A 22,278-nucleotide genomic window follows, 5' to 3' on the forward strand; every position below is an offset into this window, starting at 1 on the left:
CCCACTTTTGCAGGTCGTAAAAGTTTACGACCACACAGGACAGGAGAGAAGCCAAATCACTGGCTTCTTTTGAACAATGCATTCTATGGAATGTATTCATTAACTTTCTGTTTTATGTTTTATACATGTATTACGTATTCCCTTTTGGTACATTTAGATGTTTCCCAAACATCTGCAGTGTTATCATGTGTTAATCAAATCTTTAAATTGAATGTAACTTCATGTTTTGATAACATATACCTATTATGTTTAGTCTTGTTCTGATCGTCATGTTCTGACAAACCCATTTATCTAGAACAAAGTAATGAAAAATGTATTTAATCTGAATTACAAACTTGCTAGAATAATCCCTGGAATTTGGACAATCCCTAGATCACCAGGAGTGGTTGTCTTCACAGAGACAAAGGAACTTTTCCCTCCGTTTCAGGTCGCGGACTTTCATTGGCTGTTTACGCGAAAAAGGGGCGTGAACCATTTCAAGCCATAAGAACGACCGAACAAGGTCCGCCCGCTCTCTTCTTCTTCTTCCTCTTCTTCTCGTTCTTGGTTCTCGGACACGCTGCTCTCCAACGTTGCTTCCGCGCGGCCTTTAGGCCGCGCTCATAGCGCAAACCCCCTCAGCACAGGGGCTGAGAGAAAAAGCCATTTTAATGGCTCCTTTAGAAGCTTTCGTTTCGTTCGTTTCTTTTCTTTTCTTTACTAAGTTTATTCAACTATTCGCCTCTCCACGCAAGGGAGACGAATTCTGGAACATTGTTTGGTGAACCTTTCAAATACCGCGCGAGGACAGAACAAAGGACCACGTGCTCCACGCTCACGCAAAGATCCAGCGAAGCGTGCACGCGCGTCACATGGCCTCCGGCACACGCCACGCACATTTGGACATTTTTGCAAGTATCACTTTCTCTATGGAGATTTAAATGCTGCTTTAAATTGTTGCTATGATCTGATTTGTTGTTGGCTTCTAAAAGTTACTGACTATGATTTTCATACCTGAGCTCCTTATGTGATCTCATTCTCTCTCTCTCTCTCTCTCTCTCTCTCTCTCTCTCTCTCTCTCTCTCTCTCTCTTTTATTTGGATTCGTTATGTCTTGTATAAAGCTTACTGTTTGTATTGTCGTACGCATATTTACTCTGTGTGATTTGTAGTTTGATGTATTACTAGTTTAATTATTAAAAACCCATATACTGACGATTGGCTTGGACTCCACCCCACTCACATTACAAGTCCCTGAGATGTCTGATCTATAGCTACAAGCTCTAAATTTAGAAACTAAATTTATCATAAGGATAGGATAATGTTTTCATGGCCAGAGAATATTTTTCCTTGAATTATAATAAGTGATAACTTTATTGGAAATTGATAGTCAATTTGGTTTGCTGGTCAAACCACTGTTTGATTCGCAGTAATTTACAGTAAGGCATATCACAACAATTGATATGAAGAATGGAATATGGACATATTAATGAGTAAATTACAATGCCCTGTAATTATTTATTGATATAGGCAAATTGAGCTATTTTTCATAATCAATCAAATTTAATGTAACTGTCATCTGAGATCTAAATTAATCATATTCCTGATTAATTATTCAAATTCCCTATATATCATTTGAGTTAATTATTCTGTAAGACTCATTGTTGTTACATATAAGTGTAACACAAATTGATCACCTCAGTAGTCAACAATCATATACCGTCAGTAAGTCAGTATATTGTTGATCATTACTCTGTAACATAACTAAAAGGGTTTACCTCAAGCTTCACACAGGTAAACATGCACATATTTCATTCCCGATTGTGTACCGGCTTTGTTCGGCTTGATTGATCATGCTAAAAGTGTTACGCTTGAACAGAGGGTGAAGGAGGGTCACTTAATTGGAGATCCTTCAAGGTTGCCTGTTGCCTGGCAGAAACCCAGGGTAGATTTTGCCTCTGCCCAATGTGTGGTTTCTCTATGCAATACCGTACTGTCGTTATCAATGTCAATAACTGATGTCACAAGAGCACGCTCCACAAATTTCAAATGAACCTTTGCGATGAAACTTTCACAACAGATCTTCTCAGCAGATATAATGCAGTTAGTCACTTAAGGCAAATGCAATGTTTAAAACACATCCCTTGCAAAAAAAGATAAAATCTCAAAGGATCAAATCAGGTTAAAAGTAAACTGAAAAAAACTCCTTAGCTGCAGGAGTGTTAGCTGAAGGACATTTATGCTGCAGCTGTGCATCAGCAGAACCACGCATACACAACCACACATCAATGTCACTCAAGGACATAGCCTTCTCCTGGGTGGCATTGGGTTTTCCTCAAAAATAATTAGTGCGGGAAATATTTAACTAAATATGAGATAAAATAATGAAATACAGGACAAAAGTCAAATGAGAGAAGACAGTGCCTCACATTAATGAAACTGGATGGCATAATTAAGAAGTAAACTTACATTTTAAAGTAAATTTAAATTTTAAATTTAAGAAGTAAAAAACTCAATTTTGATCGCATCACAATTAAAATTAACTTGAATGTGATCGGTGAGACAATTTTTTTAAATTAAAGATGCATCTTCTGTTACCATTAGCACACTTGAAGATTTTTACAAAGGATTTACATTCACTTATTTCACTTTAATGGTAATGAAAATAACCTATTAATTGCCAATGAAGTTAAATAAATGAACCTACATATAGGAGCCTTATAAAAGTTAGGGATGCACGATATTGGATTTTTGCCTATATCCGATATGCCGATACATTTCAACTCATTTTAGCCAATAGCCGATGCAGATATATATTGCTTTTTATTTGGAAACAACAAGTCTCTCCTGTGCAGAAATTATAAAAAAAAAGTTTTTAATTTTGATAAGACCAACAGCACCCCCCTATGTAAATAAAATGCCTTACCAGACAACCACCTGTTGACATGATCACACCGAACTAGGGTGACTACCTGCTAATAAGCCCAAGGGGGGGACAAGGGGTATGTTTCTGAGGGACAATGTGGGACACTGCCTTGCGCGGTGGTGCCCCCACCCCATCGGCAGACTCACTGATAGTGGTTTACCCATTTCTAGCACATACCACCTTACATGGTATATTAATAATACCCTATTCCCCTAAACATGTGTAATTGCTGATGTATGCTCATGACAGAATTGACACCCCCATAACCCCCCCCCCAGTGATTTAATGGTAAAGATACCAGTTAGGGGTGCTCCGATCACGATCGGCCGATCGTTATGCGCATCTCGTCAGTAAAGCCGGTTTTCTAATCAGCGGTTAATTCCATCAGGTGCGTGATTTCACATAGAGCAGCTGTTACTACACAAAGCCGTTGTTAACTGAGAAGATGTGCAAATCATGTTAATTTTCTGCGTTATTGGCGCATCTTCTCAGTTAACAACGGCTTTGTGTAGTAACAGCTGCTCTATGTGAAATCACGCACCTGATGGAATTAACCGCTGATTAGAGAACTGGCTTTACTGACGAGATGCGCATTAACGATCGGCCGATCGTGATCGGAGCACCCCTAATACCAGTTATTTAATGGTGATTTAGTATAACTGTATAATCTCAAAAATGCACTCTCAAAAAATGTGTAATGCTGAACAACCAAACGTTTTATTAAGATAAATTATTATGTACATTAGTATTTACACTAACAAAAAATACTCTGCCACAAGGAGTTAAGGTAACTTACAGGCCAATTGACATTCAGTTACTTGCTAACGTAGTATTCTATCATCCTGAGTAATACTATCACCAGTTAATACTATATTCCACAGTAGAATATGCATTTGAAAGCCTGGTCAGTCACTACTGCTAGTTTATTTTTGTGGCTAGCTAGTTATTTTGCCTACTTACACTCTGACTCTGCTTTATGAAAAAGCTTCTTATGTCCCCTTTCTTCTTCTTGGGTGGCATCTACAAAGTACAAAAATGGGCAAAAAAACCAAAAAACCTGAAATATTAAAATGTTTTTACTCTGGCCTTTGTATGTGGCAGAGAGACAGCCCTTGTAACTTACCGTTGGTGTCGTCAACATGCGCGCGCACAGAAACCACTCGCTGCTAGTGCAAGCACAAAAGTAGTCCCGGTCCGCGCGTGTAGCCTGTCAGATACCCCGCTGCCAGTCAAATTACGGCGTTTCTTGTACTGTCGTCGACCTGGCCGATAGAACTGATCCAAATAGCAGTGCAAAGATCCAAATAGCAGTTCAAAGGAGCTTGCTAAATATTGGTGGGGACAAATTTGTCATCTCAAAACATTGATAGGGATTAGTACCTAGCGTCCCCCCCTAAACCTACGCCCATGCTGTAAATGTCTCGTCTGTTTCGGGAGGTGCACGCACACTCAGCGGAGGCTCGCACCTGTTTTTCTCAGATTTTGACAAATCTTCGCGATCGACTTAAAATGCTTCCAAGATCGACTTGTTGACCGCGATCGACGGGTTGGTGACTCCAGATATAGATGAGCGACCAACTTTTTTTGAGCAAGCATTGATTATGCGTGACACAGTCTCAATTTGCGCATGCGCTATGCGGGACGGGTGGTCACCCTACACCGAACACAAGATCATGTAGTTGCATTCTCAAATTAAATGCAGGGATCCAAAACAGTGTATCTAATTATAATTCAGCCAAAAGTTTGCTTCAAGAATGACCACACTGCTAATGTGATATACCGTAATCGCTAGCACATCCTGAATGCGTTTGAGTTAAAGGGATAATTCACCCAAAAAAGTTTATTCTGTCATTTATTACTCACCCACACGTCGTTTTAAACCCGTAAGACCTATGTTCATCTTCGGAACACAAATTAAGATATTTCTTAATTCTGAGAGCTCTCTGACCCTCCATAGACAGCAATGTAATTACCATGATCAAAGTCCAGAAATGGAGCAAGGAGATCGGTAAAATAATCCAAGTGATATCAGCCATAATATAATGAAGCTACGAGAATACTTTTTGCATTGCATTTTGCATGTCAGTAATGCCATTTACTTTGTTTTCCCATTTATTGACTGACAAGTCTCATGTCCCCATATTGGGAGAAACCAGAAGTACAGAAGTGTTGTGTAAGCAAAATTAATTACAAAAGTGAAATGCAAACTCATAATATGATGCAAACCTGCAATAATTAAATATTTTAAATAACACAAATGTATCCAATCCCATTTTATTAACTAACGTGTTTGCTGCTGACCTTTGATGATCCAGCTCAACCATACTAATAAGCAAAAATTACTTTAGATAAACTACCAATTAAGCTTCACTGTTTTATTTTTTTTATTACTGCTGAAGAGTGTTGAACCTGAATGGCTTTTATATTCTTATATTGACTTATATTAACTTCTTACATTAAAAACAATCAAGCCCTTCTCATGTGTAAAAAGTAACGCGAAAGTAACACAAAAGTAATGTAACACATTACTTTCCATAAAAAGTAACTAAGTAACATAATTAGTTACTTTTTTATGGAGTAATATTGTATACGCAATATTGTAAGGCCTTTAAATTGAAAACAATATTTCAGAATATTAATATTTTTGAAAATAAACAGCCTATATTAATATATCTTTTATTATCTATTATTAAACAATTGCTAAATATTTTAAAATAACAAGTTACTTTAAATTGAACAAATATTTCACAATATTAATATTTTGCTTCAATTTTTGATGAATAAATGCAGCCTATATTAATACATCTATTATTTTATATTATTGAATACTGTAATAGAAGTGTGGTTCTTATGTTCCAAAATAGGAGCAAATTAGTTAAGATGCTTGAAAAACAGACTTTGTTGTTTATCCAAAAGGGATCAATTATGAAATCTTGTTTAAATATTATAAAAGGATATTAAACACATTGAATAAGCTGCTTAGTTAGTTAATTTAATCAGCACGAGAAGTAATTTTAAGAAGTAAAGCTACTAAAACATTACAAATTTACAGCAACTGGTGTTTAATTGTGCACTCCAGTAAGCTACAAACTAAACATGTATAGGCTATGATATAAAGGTCAAACTAGAACCAAAATATGCAAGCACAGAACACTTTAACATAGAATAACTATTAAATAAGTGATGTTATTTTCTGCTAAGCATTAGATAAACTTGCACTGGGAATTCTGAAAGACTGAATTGGGCTCTTTAATAAGTCCTTCATAAAAAAAAAAAAGAGTCAAAGAAAAATGAACAGGACAGGGCATCTAGCCAAAAAGGTTTCACTCACACAGAGCGACTGAGCACTTTATTTGCTGAACCGGTGGGTCTCTCCAGGGGTTCTGCTGCACATTGCTGACTCCCTTTAAGGTTTCTGCTGATACTGATGCAAACGCGTGGAACACCGACTGATGCTGACAGCAACATTCACTACAAATCTGAAACACTACTGCTGATGATCCAAGTTCCAAACTAAAGACCGCAGCAGGAATTGCCTTCATTAAAAATGCTTCCATCGTTGACAGGAGTTCCACAACTGTAACTTTTTTAAATTACATTTTTGCTATGTAAAACAAAAAGCTTTTAGGCAAATTAACAAAATGATAATATCTAGTTAATTTTTTTTGCACAGTGAAGTTTAGGTAGTTTCTATTCATAAGACGTGTTTAAAGGGTTGCACAGTGTAGCCAATCACAGACTCAGTAATTGATTTCTGGAAAGCTATGGTCAATCAGTGATTAAGTTAGAACCGTTTCACCGCAGTGCTGAAATTGCGTGCGCACAAATAGTCTCATTTTAACATACAAAGTGTAGAAACTGTGAAAAATTTACATTAGGAACACACAGTCTATGGTTATAACAGTACAGTCTATGGTTCCAACAGAGCTTTATGAGATTGCAATTAACTGAGATGTCAGCTTTTAGTAATAATAAAGGAAGCACCCTGCTCGCATTCTGCCATGCCGAACCATGCATACAGCAGCCCATGCTTGCTTTCCTGTTAAAAATAACAGTGGTTTTTGAATGTTGATTACTAAATAAGAAATATTTTATCGGGAGTGTTTATGCTGGGATGTTGTGGAGTTTAGGAGATGTTAAAGAACCATTTCATGTATATGTCTTCGACGTATTGAAAAAAAAATTATGTACTGTAGATTACTTTTGTGCAGGCTTTTGCCGGCGAGAGCGGGACACAACATGATCGTCGCGGGTGGGAGCAGGACAAGATAAGATATATTTCTGCGGGAGCAGGACAGAATCTTGCAGGACTGAAAAATCCATCCCGCACAGGTCTCTATTTGAGAGTATCTGCATGATTTTGAGCTTCAAAATATAAAAGCGTCATGAAAGTATCGTAAAAGTGGTTCATACGTTCTCAACAATAAAATGTAGGAATGGGATTTCTATTAAAGTAAAAAGAGCAAAGTTGGTCTCTTCTCTAAAAAAAACAAACTTCTGAGTATCTTCCCACTATAAAGAAAGTCTTCATGTGCTTTTCTCCAGCTGAAGATATCCCTAATTAAGCTTTCAAGAGGCTGCAATCTCACTCCTACATCCTGAGGTGGTGCTAAAACTGCTGACCTGCTCCTCATGGACCTGACCTCCTGTTCCATAGACTAATTGCCACTTTAATGGTATTTGCCCACTTTGGTTTTACTGGCTGCCAAAAAGTGCACTTGGGACAAATTTCATGTCAGGTAAGATAGAACTTCAAAGCAAGAGTAAAACTTTTTTGTGTTTTGAATGACTTGTTACCTACTAATATAACCAAATATAAACTGATTTTAAACTGATTATAAACTTTCAGTGGAAGAAAATTATTCTTTTTATAAATATGTATTTAAAATGTATTATTAGATGTATTATAAAATGTATGCATTTATTTATTATAAATATTTAGTGGTTAATTTTAAATATTTAATATTTAATTGTAATTTATTTTCCAAAATACAACAATCAATATTTAGCAGGTCAGTAGAAGCACAAACACACAAAATTATTTTCATGATATTGTTTTCGGTTGCAAAAAACAAAAACAAAAAAAGTTAAGGTGAACTATTCCTTTAATTTCCCTTAAAACAAATTACAGTAGGAATATAATTGGACCAGGTCTTTATGACAGTGATATATGGAGAAACAGCATCCATCATGACTGATATACAAACTCACACTGGGAATTTTTTTTTCCACCACAGTAACAATACTGTTTTTTTTTTTTTTTTTTTTGAGACACATTTAGGCACTTGTGTTTCTAAAATTATACAAAAAAATTAAATAAGTATACACAGGGGAAGGGGATGCACAACCTTAAATCTGTTTTTTTTTTTGAATTATGTAAGCACATACCTAAAAACTGAGCTAAACTTTCAAGAAATGTCAAATATATTGCATCAACAGATCTGATGTTTCATCACATACTCTACCAGCACCTGAGAAGGGGGATGGCTGACGGTCAACACAGTCCCAGCCCAAAACGGCTCGACACACACTCTGCAAATACCACCTCCATGTGAGCTGCTGATCAACGGCACACTCCACTCATTAAAGGGCTATTTAAAAACAAAACATGATAATGAACAGCATAAAATAAATAGCATAAAATATTAACAAACAAACAACTAACTAAACAAGCAAACTAAACTTTGTTTTTTTATTTGGTAAATTGATGCCTTAACATTGCCGCCTCCATCAGCAAGGACAGCACATGTGTGCCATACACTATGTCATCCCTATGAGAGCGTAATATGCTGACAGGCATTTCCTCACTATTTTATTAAACTCAGGGTCACAATCACAGGTACAGTAGGTGGAGTGAAGACGTGCACCGGCCATCAGACTGCAAGTCTGCGTTTTCCTCCTCGTGCTGGATTACAAACTGGCTTTGCACTGATTGCATGAGCTTTAGAAATGCCTTTGCCATGACCCAGTATTCTGGGTAAGTGACAGATGATCCCTCGGCACATTCTTTCTAAAAGAGCCATCTGGCTCGTGCGCAGTGTATTTATCTGCATAGTGGTCACAAACAAAGAGGGCCCTATGGGGGAAGGGGCAATGAGACGGGTACCCACTCTTTTGTGTGTTTCTGGTGTCAAAGAATGAACACACATACACCTGCAGCTTTTCCATCTCAAAGTCAATGAAAGGTTGGTGTTGCTGGGGTCAGTGGATATTCAGGTCTTAGCTCTGACATCTGTGAATGCATCTGGGGCTATCACTCAATGTAATAAATATACATTGTAACAATGCATGTTCATATAAGCCCTTTTATAAAATAAATTTAGTAGTAGATTAAAAATAAAATAAAATCAACTAACCCTAAACTTTGCCTTAGACTCAAACCAAGTAAAATGTGCTGTAACTGTATTGTTGTAGGGTTTGGGCAATATGACCAAAATATTATATCACGATTAATATTATTGAAGAGTAACTTTATTTCACGGTAACAATATATAAAGATATGATTATGTTCGCTTTATATAAGGTCTTCATGAGATCAAAATGTTCGGTCCCACAGAACAAATAAATCAAGCTCAGTGAAGAGAAGTAAACAGTCAGCGATTAAAAGAAAAAGAAAGAAGAAACTGATTACAAGCAATAGGGCAAAAAACTACAGTACAACAAATAAATAAAAAATGCTAGATGCATTGTATAAAGTAATCAAATGTATAAAACACTGCATATTCTTCACTTTATAAACTAAATCTATATTTCTTCTTACAAAAGGGATTTAGTCAAGAGCAGTGAGAGATTTTCTCTCTTTTGTTGTTTGATTAATATGCATGACAGACAGCAGGAATATTAGACTGCTGTCACTTTAAGAGCTGCCTGGATCCAATAAACTGTTACACGTGCATCGTCTTTCTCAGCTGTTTGCTTTCACTAAACACCTAAATTACTGTGTTTACAAGGATTAGGGGTGCATGAAATATATCGGCCGATGATTAATGTGCAATTAGTCAGTAGAGCCGGTTATCTAATAGGGTTGACACGGTGAAGAATATTTCCCACCGGTTAATCGACGTGTGACAACACCGGTAATACAGGTATCATATATTTTTTTGGGCTGCGGCTCGAAGTCGGCTTTCTCCTCCTCGTTGTTGCGGCTTAAAACCGATAACAACGTCAACACCGTCTATCGTGGCAAGCCTATTATCTAATCAGTGGTAAATACCATCAGGTGCGTGATTTCACATAGAGCAGCTGTTACTACACAGAGCCATTGTTAACTGACAAGCTGCGCAAATATACGTTCATTATTCAGCTTGGATCTGCGCAGCTTGTCAGTTAACTACGGCTAACTGACTATATGTGAAAACCAGCCATGTGAGGAACACAACCCAGAAGAATTCCTCTGTTCTTGGGCCATCGGTGTCTGGACAGTCAGATCCACAAACATTCATCCATGCATAGGATCACTAAGCAAGCCCTATAATAAATCAATCCTCCAGTCTACAGAAACACATCCATATCTACTGAGCAGCAGATGTTACATCTACATTCAGATGCTGCTCTGAACTGGGACAAGGTCTTCAAAATGAGATTAGCATAAGAATTAAGAATTTGGGCTAATTAAAATAATACAACTGTGACTAGCGAGTCAAAAGCTTGTGTTGTTACATGGGAAACTGGCACACAGAAAATATGACTCAGCACACATGGAATAGACAAATGACCTTTCATGCTGCATTTCTGACATTGTTTCTAAATACCAAATACTTGGATTTAGAATTTCAACCTATGAGTCCGAGCACAGGCATATTTTATGAATAAATAACTTGTTAAGTATCTCTGAGAAGGTCTTTTTCCATAGCTTCAGTGCTGGGACTGAGACGTGGCAAATATCCTGAGGGAAGGTCATTAGATAAGACAAAGTCACATTTAAAATCCTAGACGGGCCAAAGAGTGATTAAGGGTTATAAGCCATGGCAATTGCACTGAGAGGCTGCAAATCATCACCTTACCATGTATTTATAGCAAAACAACAGGATTTTGTGAAAAAATGGACATGGCATGAGGTTTTGCATAACCTCTTTCTCCTCTCATCGAGGTTTAATATGGGTCCAACCGCATATCGTGCCATTTCAACAAGCAGCAACAAAATATCTTTTGAGAACAGGGTCAGCGATGACAATAGGTGTCTTTCAGACCAATGTTGTTATGGATATATTTACATGTCAACAGTACACACAAAGCTAGGAGCAAATGTACTTCTTAAAGAGATCACCCAAAATATGAAACCATATGAATTTCTTTCTTCAGTGGAATGCAAACGGAAACGTTTTTTCTGTACCAAAGAACATCCCGTCAGGATCACTCAAGCATCAAGAATCAAACAATGAACACTTTTTGAAGTGTTAAGCAACTGCTTGGCTCATCTTTAGATAAGCTTAAGACAATTAGTGTACCTAGAATGCTGTAATCTCAAAATGCTTAGAGGTAAACACTCCTATTTGCAGATCAACGAAAGACTACCAGGACACTACCTATACAACCAAAGATGAAACTTAGACGACTCAACAAGCTGAAATAACTACTTGTCCTATTCTCTTGTACTTTTAACAGCCAATTTTAATTTCAAATGCAGTAACTATCTCAGGGTCCAAGCAATGAATAAAGTGATCTGTAATAAATTAGCTCAATCTGCTGTCATTTAGTGACAATCCCAGATCTGAAATTAGGATTAATTTGGAGAACAAGATTTTTGCTCAAATTGACATGCATTGTTCGCAACCCCTGTGGACAGGCACTAATTTCGATTAACGTCATAAGTGCTTTAATCCCATTTCAAACTCTATGTGACATCTGTCAGAGCCAATCTGCTGGCTCACAGTCACATAGATGTAATGGCCCCATTTGTAATGTTCAAGCCATATAAAATGGTAACGTAAAATCATTATGTCATTCAAGTCATTTGATACGAACACAAAAACATACTTTATTTACATAGCCCAGATATTTAAACTAGGATACTTGGAGTTTTTGAGCAGCAGCAATACTATAAAATGCACCCCAAAACAAGCAAGCAAGTTTCAGAACACACAAAAACTGGGTATCCAATTTTTATGTGACCTTTAACAATCCCAACACCGAACACTGCAATTCACTCGCTTGGAAACAGCCGGTATTAGAATCTACTGCTGCAGAAAATCAATTTTGTATATACTGAAACAGAAGACTTTCTAATTATACATTTCATTCCCAATGACGTGATGCATACACAAGGACGATGACGTGTTTAAATGTGGGGGGAAGTGTGGGACAGTGACAGAGGGTGGTAAAAAGCTCTATGGCTATCTGCTGAGTAAATCTAATGTGGCCGAGTTTGGAAGTGTCTGTTCTGTAAGTCAGTAGCGTGACATGGGTGCCAATGTTCTGTGAGGCCACACAACAGCAAAAGCACAGCCCTGGGAACATGATCGCACATAATGGATGGAGCATGTGGAGGAAAATATTAAACTCAAAAGCAAGAGAGCTGTGATGTATTTAGCTCAGTGTGTGTTGTTGGAAACGTTAAGCACACAAAGAGGAAAAACTGCAATGTCTAACAATTAAAACTGAAAGTTTTTCTTAAACTTTGGGCAATTTTACATACCAGGAGGATTTGTTTTTAATATTAAGAGATTTTTAATTTTAATTTCTTTCTTAAATGAATATAAGACAAGACAAGAGTCTTAGGAAATATAATTTATTTTTGCTACACTGTACAACATGATTTTCACAAACAGGTAATACAATATCAGTTTTTCTACTTAAAAAAGGTTTACATTAATATGTAATTTGTCATTTCTTAGTGGTTATTTCTGAAATTTACTAGCAATTTCTGATTTTACATTTTTCCAAGTAAATCCTACATAATTTTTTTTTCATGTAACCTTAAAAACGTTATTTTTAATGTCAGTTTATAGATTAAAGTGTTTTACTCGTCTCAGGATTTAATGATAGTCCAGTTAAATTCTTCAAAAAAATATAAATTATTGATGATAATCCAAACAAATATTGAAGTAATATATCCATTTCGATATATATTGAGTAAAAATTATTTATATTAGGGCTGCATGATAAATCGTATGTGATTGTCATGCGCATTTTGTCAGTTAAGCCGGTTCTGTGGTTAGTAATCACCATCAGGTGCTTTCAGATGGAGAGGCATTTAATACACAAAACCGTAGTTCAATGAAAAGCTACGAAATATCGCATTCATAATCACAGATGAATCGCCTTGGATTATGAACGCAATACTGCATAGCTTGTCATTAATCTACGGCTTTGAAAACACACAACATGCTTTAAAGGAGCCAATCACAGCAGTGAGCATTTACTTTGGTTCCTGCAAGAGATAATGCCCCTTGAAGAGAGAGAAAATGAGGATGGAAAATGATATATATTTTTAAATAAATATTGGACATGTTGGTGTAAAATGCTGAAAATTTGTATTGCTTTAAGGAAAACAAATGTCCAGTTATGTATATAGACCACTGGACAGTGTTGGTTAACAAATCAAAATAGAGAGAGTATGAAAAGTATGTTTAACAGCAGTTATTTCCTAAAAACCCACTGGGTCAAAAGTGTCTGTAGTTGAAGTAACACCCATTAAAGTCAAAGTCTCTCTCCTTCTCACATACGCACACACAAAAAGCAGCAGCTGTGACCCCTTTTAAATTTAACAAAAGCAGGCTGACAGGGTAGGTGTGTTTACACAGGGCATCCTGATATTGTCCACACCAATTTTGCACAGCCGCCATCCATCTCGCAGTATTCCTCAATTACTACCACAAATAAAACTCTTCATCTGACAGGGAGCCATAAATACATTATGATCAATTATCTCTGACAAAACGTGCAACAGCCAAAAAAGGAATAATGCAGGCCCTTAGTTATTACAGTGTCAGAGCTTAAAGTAACACAGCTGCTACTGAAGTATTATTACTTCATTCTGCATTTGGCAATAAACTACATTAGACACACACACACTCAAGCACACAGGAACAATCCAATAACTGACCCCCTTGGTTGACTGCAATATGCCATTCTAAGAAAATCATTGGCCTGTAAAAGAGAAACACCTGGGCACCCACTTCATTAATGTATTGCTACCTTAAAGGAAATTGCACTCTGCCAATTGGGGGCCAAAGTCCTGTCCATTAAAAGGATAGCTCAACCATAATATTTCAATTCTGTCATTTTTTATGACAGAATTGTGATATCATTCCAAACCTTTATGCATTATTTCTTATTTGGAGATTGATTAAAAAATATATATATATTATATATGAATATATTGTTATAGAGTGTCATGCTATTGTTTAGTGTCAACCACTCGATTGAATACTTTTGACGTTGGTGACAAATTGCTTATGTTCTTCTCAGTGGTTGATATATATATATATATATAACTGTGACGAGTGGGGCGGGGCCGAGGGATGTGGGAATGAGCGAGGCCGGTGGAGTCATTGGGAAATGAGCGACACCTGCGACCCACCACCGGTCTCGAGTCCCACGGAGGAGATGGAAGGATATAAAACTGGAGCGACGACAGTGAAGGACGAGAGAGGACCAGGCCTGGGCTTTAAGTTGTATTTCCTTTTTATTTGTGCGCATCAGTCGTCCGTGAGGGGCTGATACGCTGTTTTGTGTTTATTTTTGAATTATTAAATTAAATTATATTGATTGTCCGCCGGTTCCCGCCTCCTTCTTCCCGATGATTAGGAAGTTTTATTATTACAGGAACCTTATTCCTCCACTTTTTATATCACAATTCAGACTTTTTTTTCTCGCAAGTGCAAGTTCAAGTCTAGCAATTCAGATTTTTTCCCCCTCAGAACTATGAGATTTAAACTCACAACTGCAAATTTTGAATATCATGGAAAAAATTTGAATATTATGGAAAAGTGCTTTAGTTTTTGTCATTTAATAATAATAAAAAACTTTCTTATATTCTAGATTCAATGCACACAACCTGAAATATTTCAAATTTTTTATTTTTATTTTTCTTATTCTGATGGTTATGACTTACAGCTTAGTGAAAAAAAATTCATTATCTCAAAAAGATAAGAATATTTTCTCAAATATCAAATTATTTACAAAACAGAAATGTTCAAGATCTCCAAAGCAGGTTTAATTATGCACTCAATACTTGGTTGGGTCTCCTTTTCATGAATTACTGCTTCAATGTGGTGTGGCCTGGAGGCGATCAGTGTTATTGAAGCCCAGGTTGCTTTGATAGCGGCCTTCAGTTCCTCTGTATTGTTTGTCAGATGTTACTCATCTTCCTCTTCACAATACCCCATAGATTCTATGTGAGGTTCAGGTGAGGTCAATTGGATGGCCAATCAAGCACAGTAATATCATGGTCAGCAAACCACTTGGAAGTGGTTTTGGCACTGTGTGCAGGTGCGTAAGTCCTGTTGCAAAATGAAATCAGCATCTCCATAAAGCTTGTCAGCAGATGGAAGCATAAGGTGCTCCAAAATCTCTTGGTAGATGGCTGCATTGACTTTGGACTTGATAAAACACAATGGACAAATACCAGCAAAGGCCGCGGCACCCCAAATCATCACTGACTTCATAAACTTCACACTGGACTTCAAGCTGCTTGGATTCTGTGCCCTTTTCTTGAAGTCGTATAAGCATGGTGACTCTTGATGCGCTGAATCCGGTTTCAGTCCACTCCCTGTGAAGTTTTCCCAAGTTCTTGAATCTGCTTTTCCTGACAATCTTCCCAAGGCTGTGGTCATCCCTGTTGCTTGTGCACCTTCTCCTCCCATACTTTTCCTTCCAGTCAATTTTCCATGAATATATTTTGGTACAGCACTCTGTGAACAGCCAGCCCTTTTCAGCAATGACCTTCTGTGGCTTACCCTTCTTGTGGAGGGTGTTGATGATTGTCTTGTGGACAAGTCAGTAGTCTTTCCCATAATTGTGGTTGCATGTTCTAAACATGCCCAAGAGGTACCAAGTATTTATACTTGGTTAATCAAACTAAGTTAATCAAGCTCAAAATGTTTTGAGATACTGAATCCCTCCCCCAAGCTGTAAGTCATAACCAGCAGAATTAAAACCAAAAACTCTTGAAATATTTCATTTTGTGTGCAATGAATCTAGAATATAGGCAAGTTTTTTATTTTTTATTAAATTATAAAAAAAAGGGAGATTTTGGAGATGTACCTGTACCGTCAGTATTGTGGGATATAAACTCACAATTTTGAGAGGAAATTCACAACATTATAGTTGAGTTTATATACTGTAAAATCAAATTGAGAAAAGCCTTTTTTATACAAAAAAATAAAATAATAATAATACAAAGAAGCAATTAAAGAAAAAAGTTCTTTCTAATTCACAATTGTGAGTTTATATCATGCAATTCTAAGAAAAGTCAGTTGGTAGAAGTCACTCTAAAAAGTCAGTATTGTGAGATACAAACAAGCAATACTGATAAAAAAAAGTTAGAATTTAAAGTTTATATCTTTCAATTCTGACTTTATATCTTTCAATTCTGACTTTATAATTCAGAGTAACTCAAAGAGTTTGTATCAGGCAATTCTCAGAATTGTGAGATGTAAACACAATTGCGAGAAAAATGTCAGAATTGTAAGAAATACTTGCAATTACCTTTTTTATTTTTTTTATTCAGTGGTGGAAATTAGCTTTCTTATATATTGACTTGAATGTTTTTAATAGATTTTTTAGGCCATGTTTTAATTATCTGTTTCAGCTAATTATTATTTTTTGTTTGTTTTTTGTTTAAGTCTTTAAGTAGAGGTTCGAGATCCTATTCTCAGTCATTCTTCATGTAAGTGTCACTTACAACTAGGGGTGCACTTACAACTAAGAAGATGCGCAAATCCACGTTCATTTTCAGCGTTTATTAGCGCATCTTCTCAGTTAACAACGGCTCTGTGTAGTAACAGCTGCTCTATGTGAAATCAGGCACCTGAGGGAATTTACCGCTGATTAGAGAACCGACGAGATGCGCATTACAATCGGCTGATCGTGATCGGAGCATCCCTACTTAGAAACTGAACAGGGGCCAGTTTAAGTATGCAAAAGTGTGTCAGAAAGAGGAAACACTGGACAACGGACTTTGGTTTACATGAGCTCATTAAAATCAATCTGCCTGAGGGATTTGGGGGTATGTAAATGTTTTCATAATGTAGACTCCCTGTCTGTGGCCCACAACTAACTCAGACACCATAGTAAAAGAAAGCAAATGAATGGATGCAGAGAAAAGAGAATAAGCATGTTTGGCAGTGACAAACCCTGTCTGAACCACCTGTGAAGAGCACACAGGGAAGTATAACAGCCCTACATGACGCTAACAGAATGTGTGCACAGCTCAAACAAGTGCTGAGGACGAAGCAAACATTCCACTCTACTTCCTCTCAAACGTATGGGAGATTTCAATTTGTCTTTTCTTGCCCCAAGTGCTTTACACAAATTGTGATGGGGTTTGAATTAATTGGAACAGGGAGATGCCAGAAAAAAAGTAGGCAAAATTCTGACACAATAAATTGTTCGTTTTAGGATTCATATTATTTTTAGCTGCATGTTAGTTGAAGTCTGTTCAAGACTCCAGTTAATGGAATCATGGCATAAAAACCTTTAAAAACAACTGCATTATTACCATCTTAAACCATTTAATGCTTCATCCAAGATAAGGAAAGATACTACAGTACAAGAAAAAAAAAGAAGCAGCTCTGTTTATACTCCTTTTTAAGAATTCAAAATAAAAAATGTTTTCCTATCCATGAAGTTTCAAGGGAAAAGAAAAACCTCAGGCTTTCATACTGTAGAGAAGCCAGTTGTTTTGTGTCTCTAGCTCTCAGTCAGAGCTCACTGAACTGGCTTCAGGTGTAAGCGGTGATCAATACATTGACTTAAAGACTGCAGCAAATGTACTTTATAATAGGGCTCTTTATTCCAAAGCCTGTGTGTGCATGTTCACTGAAGCATTATCACCCTTCACAAAGACCCCTCCCTGTTTCTGGATCAGTGCTGTGCTTCTTTAAAAGATACTGTCTGAGAGTGTGTACAGCTGGGGGTTACAGTCAAACGGGTGTTGCCCCAGACAGAGGGTACATCACTGCCCCACTTACTCACCAAGCTGTAGATAAAGGGGTCTTCCTACAATTTAGTTCCAATCAATCATACAACTAAAGCAGCTTTGTTTTGTCAAAACCTGTCCTTGTGCACACTCCCAGCAAGCTTCATATCTTCATAGTTACCATGGTTATGACTTAACATGTTGATAATAGCATGATGCTGATTAAAACCATAACAAAAAGATTATTTAACACTGATATCACCTTTTTTTAATATGGAATGGTTTCTTCAACAAAAGTCTCTTTGAATACAAGTGAACCCAAAGAGGCTTCATACAAATTCATCAGCATGCTCAATCACAGGGCTGAAAAAAAAAAAGGATTTGGAAATATATGACAGAGGAACAAACAAGGGTCACGTGATCACGTATTATACCCCCCTCAACATGCAATGACCTCTGGTGCTGCTCCAGGATTAACATTTATAATACGATAACATTTAAATTTATAACATTTACATGATATAATATAACATACATACATACATACATAAACATACATACATACATATATATCATTATTGTACATTTATTTATATTTAAAAAGTCAAATATTCAAAAAGTTGGTGTATTTATTAAATTAAATTACAAAATAAAAAACTAGTGTTTATGTTTAATATTTATACACAAAATAAATTGTATATATTAATTTATAAATTGATATTGTACATGTAAAATGTAATAAATTATTTATATTGCTAATCATAACTAAATATTAACTTATATTTAAATAATTAAAAAATATGTTATTTCATATACATTCCTTTATATATATATTTTTTTATAAATATAAAATGTAATAGTTAACATAAAATAAATAATAGAAAAAATCTATATTTAAAAATATTAAGAATATAATTATGACACTGTTAACTGTGATTTTATGAATTAAAGGTCATCCTTTACTCAACAAATGTAAAAACAGAAGCACAAAATTAAATGGATAGTGATGAAAACTACAAAGAAGTTTCTTACCAAGGTAGAGGGAAGCGTTCTCCTTTTTCACGTTATCATCCAGGTACGTTGGTCCCAGCGTGTAGATAGGAGTGGATCCCATGCCCACCAGGACCTGGGCGCAGATGAACAGGGCCACATATATGGAGTGATCGTTGCCCTCTTGGTCCCTTGGACAGGACGACACATCCAAAGCGTCCCTTCTGCTCCCATTCCCATTCGAGCACAGGCCCTTGTTCCCCATGGAAGAATTTACCTCTTGGATTTGATAGGGTGGAGAGATGAAATGCGGAAGGGAGAACAGAGCTGCTCCCACGGCGATGAACACCCCTCCTACTGCCAACCAGCGCGGCCTTTGGCCTCGACCCCCAAAATAACTGATGAAGACCACCACCAGAAGACTTCCAATGTCAAAGCAACTAACCAGCAGTCCTGATTCTGAACTTCTAAGGCTGTACCTCTTCTCTATCGTGGTGATGACACTACTAAGGTAGCCCGAGACCATCAAAGACTGGATGAACGTCAGATAACACATACAGAACAGAAAACACCTAGAGTCTGACAGAATCACCCTCACGTACTTCCTCACAGGAAAGCGGATGAATCTTATCAATGAAAAGCCAATTTTTTTGCCACCTGCTCGGTTGGATTCAGTTCGCATAGAGCTGCTCAGACCCACCATACTGGACATGGAAGGGGAGAAATCTGTCCTGGTGGGTGAATCCAGTTCACTCGAGTCACCTTTCTGTTGCAGCTCATTGAACGGCAAGCGAAGTTCGGTATTTACTAAAGTCTGTGTCGTACTGACCAGCCTCGGTTCCAACGGCTCATTAACGGTAGGACAGTCTCCGTTAAGAACAGGCAGGCTTTTGGATTTGTAGTAACCTCCTGGATCTCCATATTGTCCCCGGTATTCACAGACTTCCAGAGATTCTGATTTATCACTCCTGGTCTCATCATTATATGATGAAGTCATTTTGGCTTCGTGGAGTCAATGCAAGTAGAACTAAGACTATAAAATTCAATTTAAAGTTAACAAGAGTTATTCTACAGCTTAAAGAGGACTAGATTTCCAAACAGGATCCTTCTGTATAGCGGTCCAAGAGATATTTTTCTTATTCCTCATCATAAGAAGTTATAATGTGTTCATATCATATGCATTTGACATATTATATAACAGTTCACCTGTTGTAGCTGCCTACAGTATAGCAGCTAAAAGTTCAATTCATGTCATTTGAATATACATAGAATGAAATGAGCTCTGGTCATGGTGCTGAAATGATTTTTGGTAGTTGAGTGATTCAGAATCCTAAAGACAATGGAAATAAAGGCAAACTAATATTAATATTTGTTTACTAAATGAGCAAGAAGCAATACAAACAGCAGATACTGTAATTTTTTAAGTTTAATCGAGCTGTTGTCTGTAGATTAGTGGTCGAGCAAGACAAAGACTAACAGTAAACGTGCGCCGCACCACTGATAAAACACTGTTAGCAAAAGTAAAAACCGTGTCAACCTGCTCGAATTATTTATTTGTCTAATACAACTAACCCCCCACCTAACGTTTACGAAGTCACGACTTTATACTTGAGTGAACATATATAACGTTACTGTCAGTCCAAGTAGTGAGCATTTCCTTTGAATTCTTTCACAAAACATCGTTTACTGTTAGACTCTAATCTCTAATTAAAATAAAGAGACGTAGAAAAAATATTAATAATGAACTGAATGAAGAGTGGTATACTTACAAGGGCAGATACGGACAGAGGTAGTGAGTTGTTGTCCTCGACACGGAGAATGAGTGAATGAGACTGCGGATTGATTAAATGGATGACGTAGCCTGTGCATGCTGGGAAATGTAGTCTTATATCCATTTGTTAAGCATATTTTACCTTTCATTTTAAAACACGTCAGAAATCCTTAATTCATGATGTTCCAATGTTCAGAAAAAGTAAACTTTAACATGCCCCAATAGCTGTGTAATGGAAGTTGCCATTATTATAATTAACTTTAAATTTTTAAAACATGTGAGAAATTGTCCACTTGTTGCAGCTAGCTAAAATATGATTAAAAACAAATTTAACAACTAAAACAAATCGAATAAGTTTGAGGATGTATTTACATTTGGAAACTGATTTCTTCAGAATTCTTTTAATAGAAACATCAAAAGAAAAGAACTCGAAATCTTCCGGTCATTTTTAATTCATGTGTTTATTAATTCAAAATGTTTGACCTTATATGCATGCAGCCAATAAATGTAGACTTTCTGTGAAAAGATAAAGGTGTTAAATGTTTGAAATTTCCAAATATACATCCTAACAATAATAACAAAATAGCTTCTTCATAATGACAACTAAGCTATCACATAAAAAAAAGACTGAATACAAAGGATAATAATAAAGACAAACCCAATCTTTACGGTCTTCCTCAGGGGTCACTCTCACCCAGGTGTCCAACCAACCTTTGACCCATGTATCACTTTTTTAGTGTCAGTCAGCACCCTACTCCATGAAAAAGTCTTAGAATGTGTGCGTGGCAGTGTTTGTCCAGCTTATGAGGTTTCCAATGAAAGTTTGAGAGAAGGATGTTGATTATCTTTAAATCAAATGGTTACAGGCACAAAAATAGCATCTCACATCACTGTTGCACAGTTCTTCCATAGATGCTGAAAGTTTTTGCTTTGAGTCATGTCTCAGTCTTACTTTCCCACATCCCTCTGGAGCTATACTCAAACCGGTGACAGCAACACCGCCTGGTGGTCACATGCGTCTATTACATCTCATTTTTTAGAAGACTGCAAATATGTTGCAACCATAGCTAAGTCAATCAACATTTCATTATATTTCTTCATTATAGTCTTCTGATCTATTTTATATAATCTCAGAATATTTTAATGTGATTTCTTTTAATCATCGGTAGGTTAATTAAATAATATTATTTGTATAACAACAAGATTATATATATATATATATATATATATATATATATATATATATATAATGTGTAGTCAATACATTTAATTGCATTATGTATTAAAACTAAGCCATCCTACACATGTAGCAAAATGGTACTTTGGTACCTGACCACAGTTCCAGTTTTCCTTAAAAGTAAATAAAAACTGGTTTCTGCTGCCTTTCTGGAGAGCAAACATTAGAAAAATGAATGGCATCGGTAGAGTCATGCCAAGACAGCCTGCTCAGGACTTCTTGGCAGAATGTTACTAATGGCATACACCTTTTACTCAATTAGCTTATTTTCATATCCTTGAAGGTAGAATCACA

At 36.5% G+C, this 22,278-nt stretch overlaps 1 protein-coding gene across 3 annotated transcripts in view; it reads right to left on the reverse strand.

Annotated features, from left to right (window-relative positions):
• LOC128013375 (solute carrier organic anion transporter family member 5A1) overlaps positions 1–21,683 on the reverse strand; it is a 58,785-nt gene extending 37,102 nt beyond the window's left edge. The window contains exons 1-2 of one of the 3 annotated variants that reach the window (XM_052596322.1): positions 20,746–21,683; positions 19,019–20,306 (exon numbers count right to left, since the gene is read on the reverse strand). In XM_052596322.1, the coding sequence (XP_052452282.1) occupies positions 19,019–19,973 (955 nt within the window). In that variant the 5' untranslated portion in view covers positions 19,974–20,306; positions 20,746–21,683. Of the gene's footprint in view, positions 1–18,248; positions 18,350–19,018; positions 20,307–20,745 lie in introns of those variants that run through there. The other 2 variants (XM_052596321.1, XM_052596324.1) reach the window with 2 other exon arrangements.
• Positions 21,684–22,278: the final 595 nt, after the last annotated feature.

The sequence above is a fragment of the Carassius gibelio genome, chromosome B24, assembly GCF_023724105.1.
Source record: "Carassius gibelio isolate Cgi1373 ecotype wild population from Czech Republic chromosome B24, carGib1.2-hapl.c, whole genome shotgun sequence".
In the NCBI taxonomy this organism is placed as follows: domain Eukaryota; kingdom Metazoa; phylum Chordata; class Actinopteri; order Cypriniformes; family Cyprinidae; genus Carassius; species Carassius gibelio.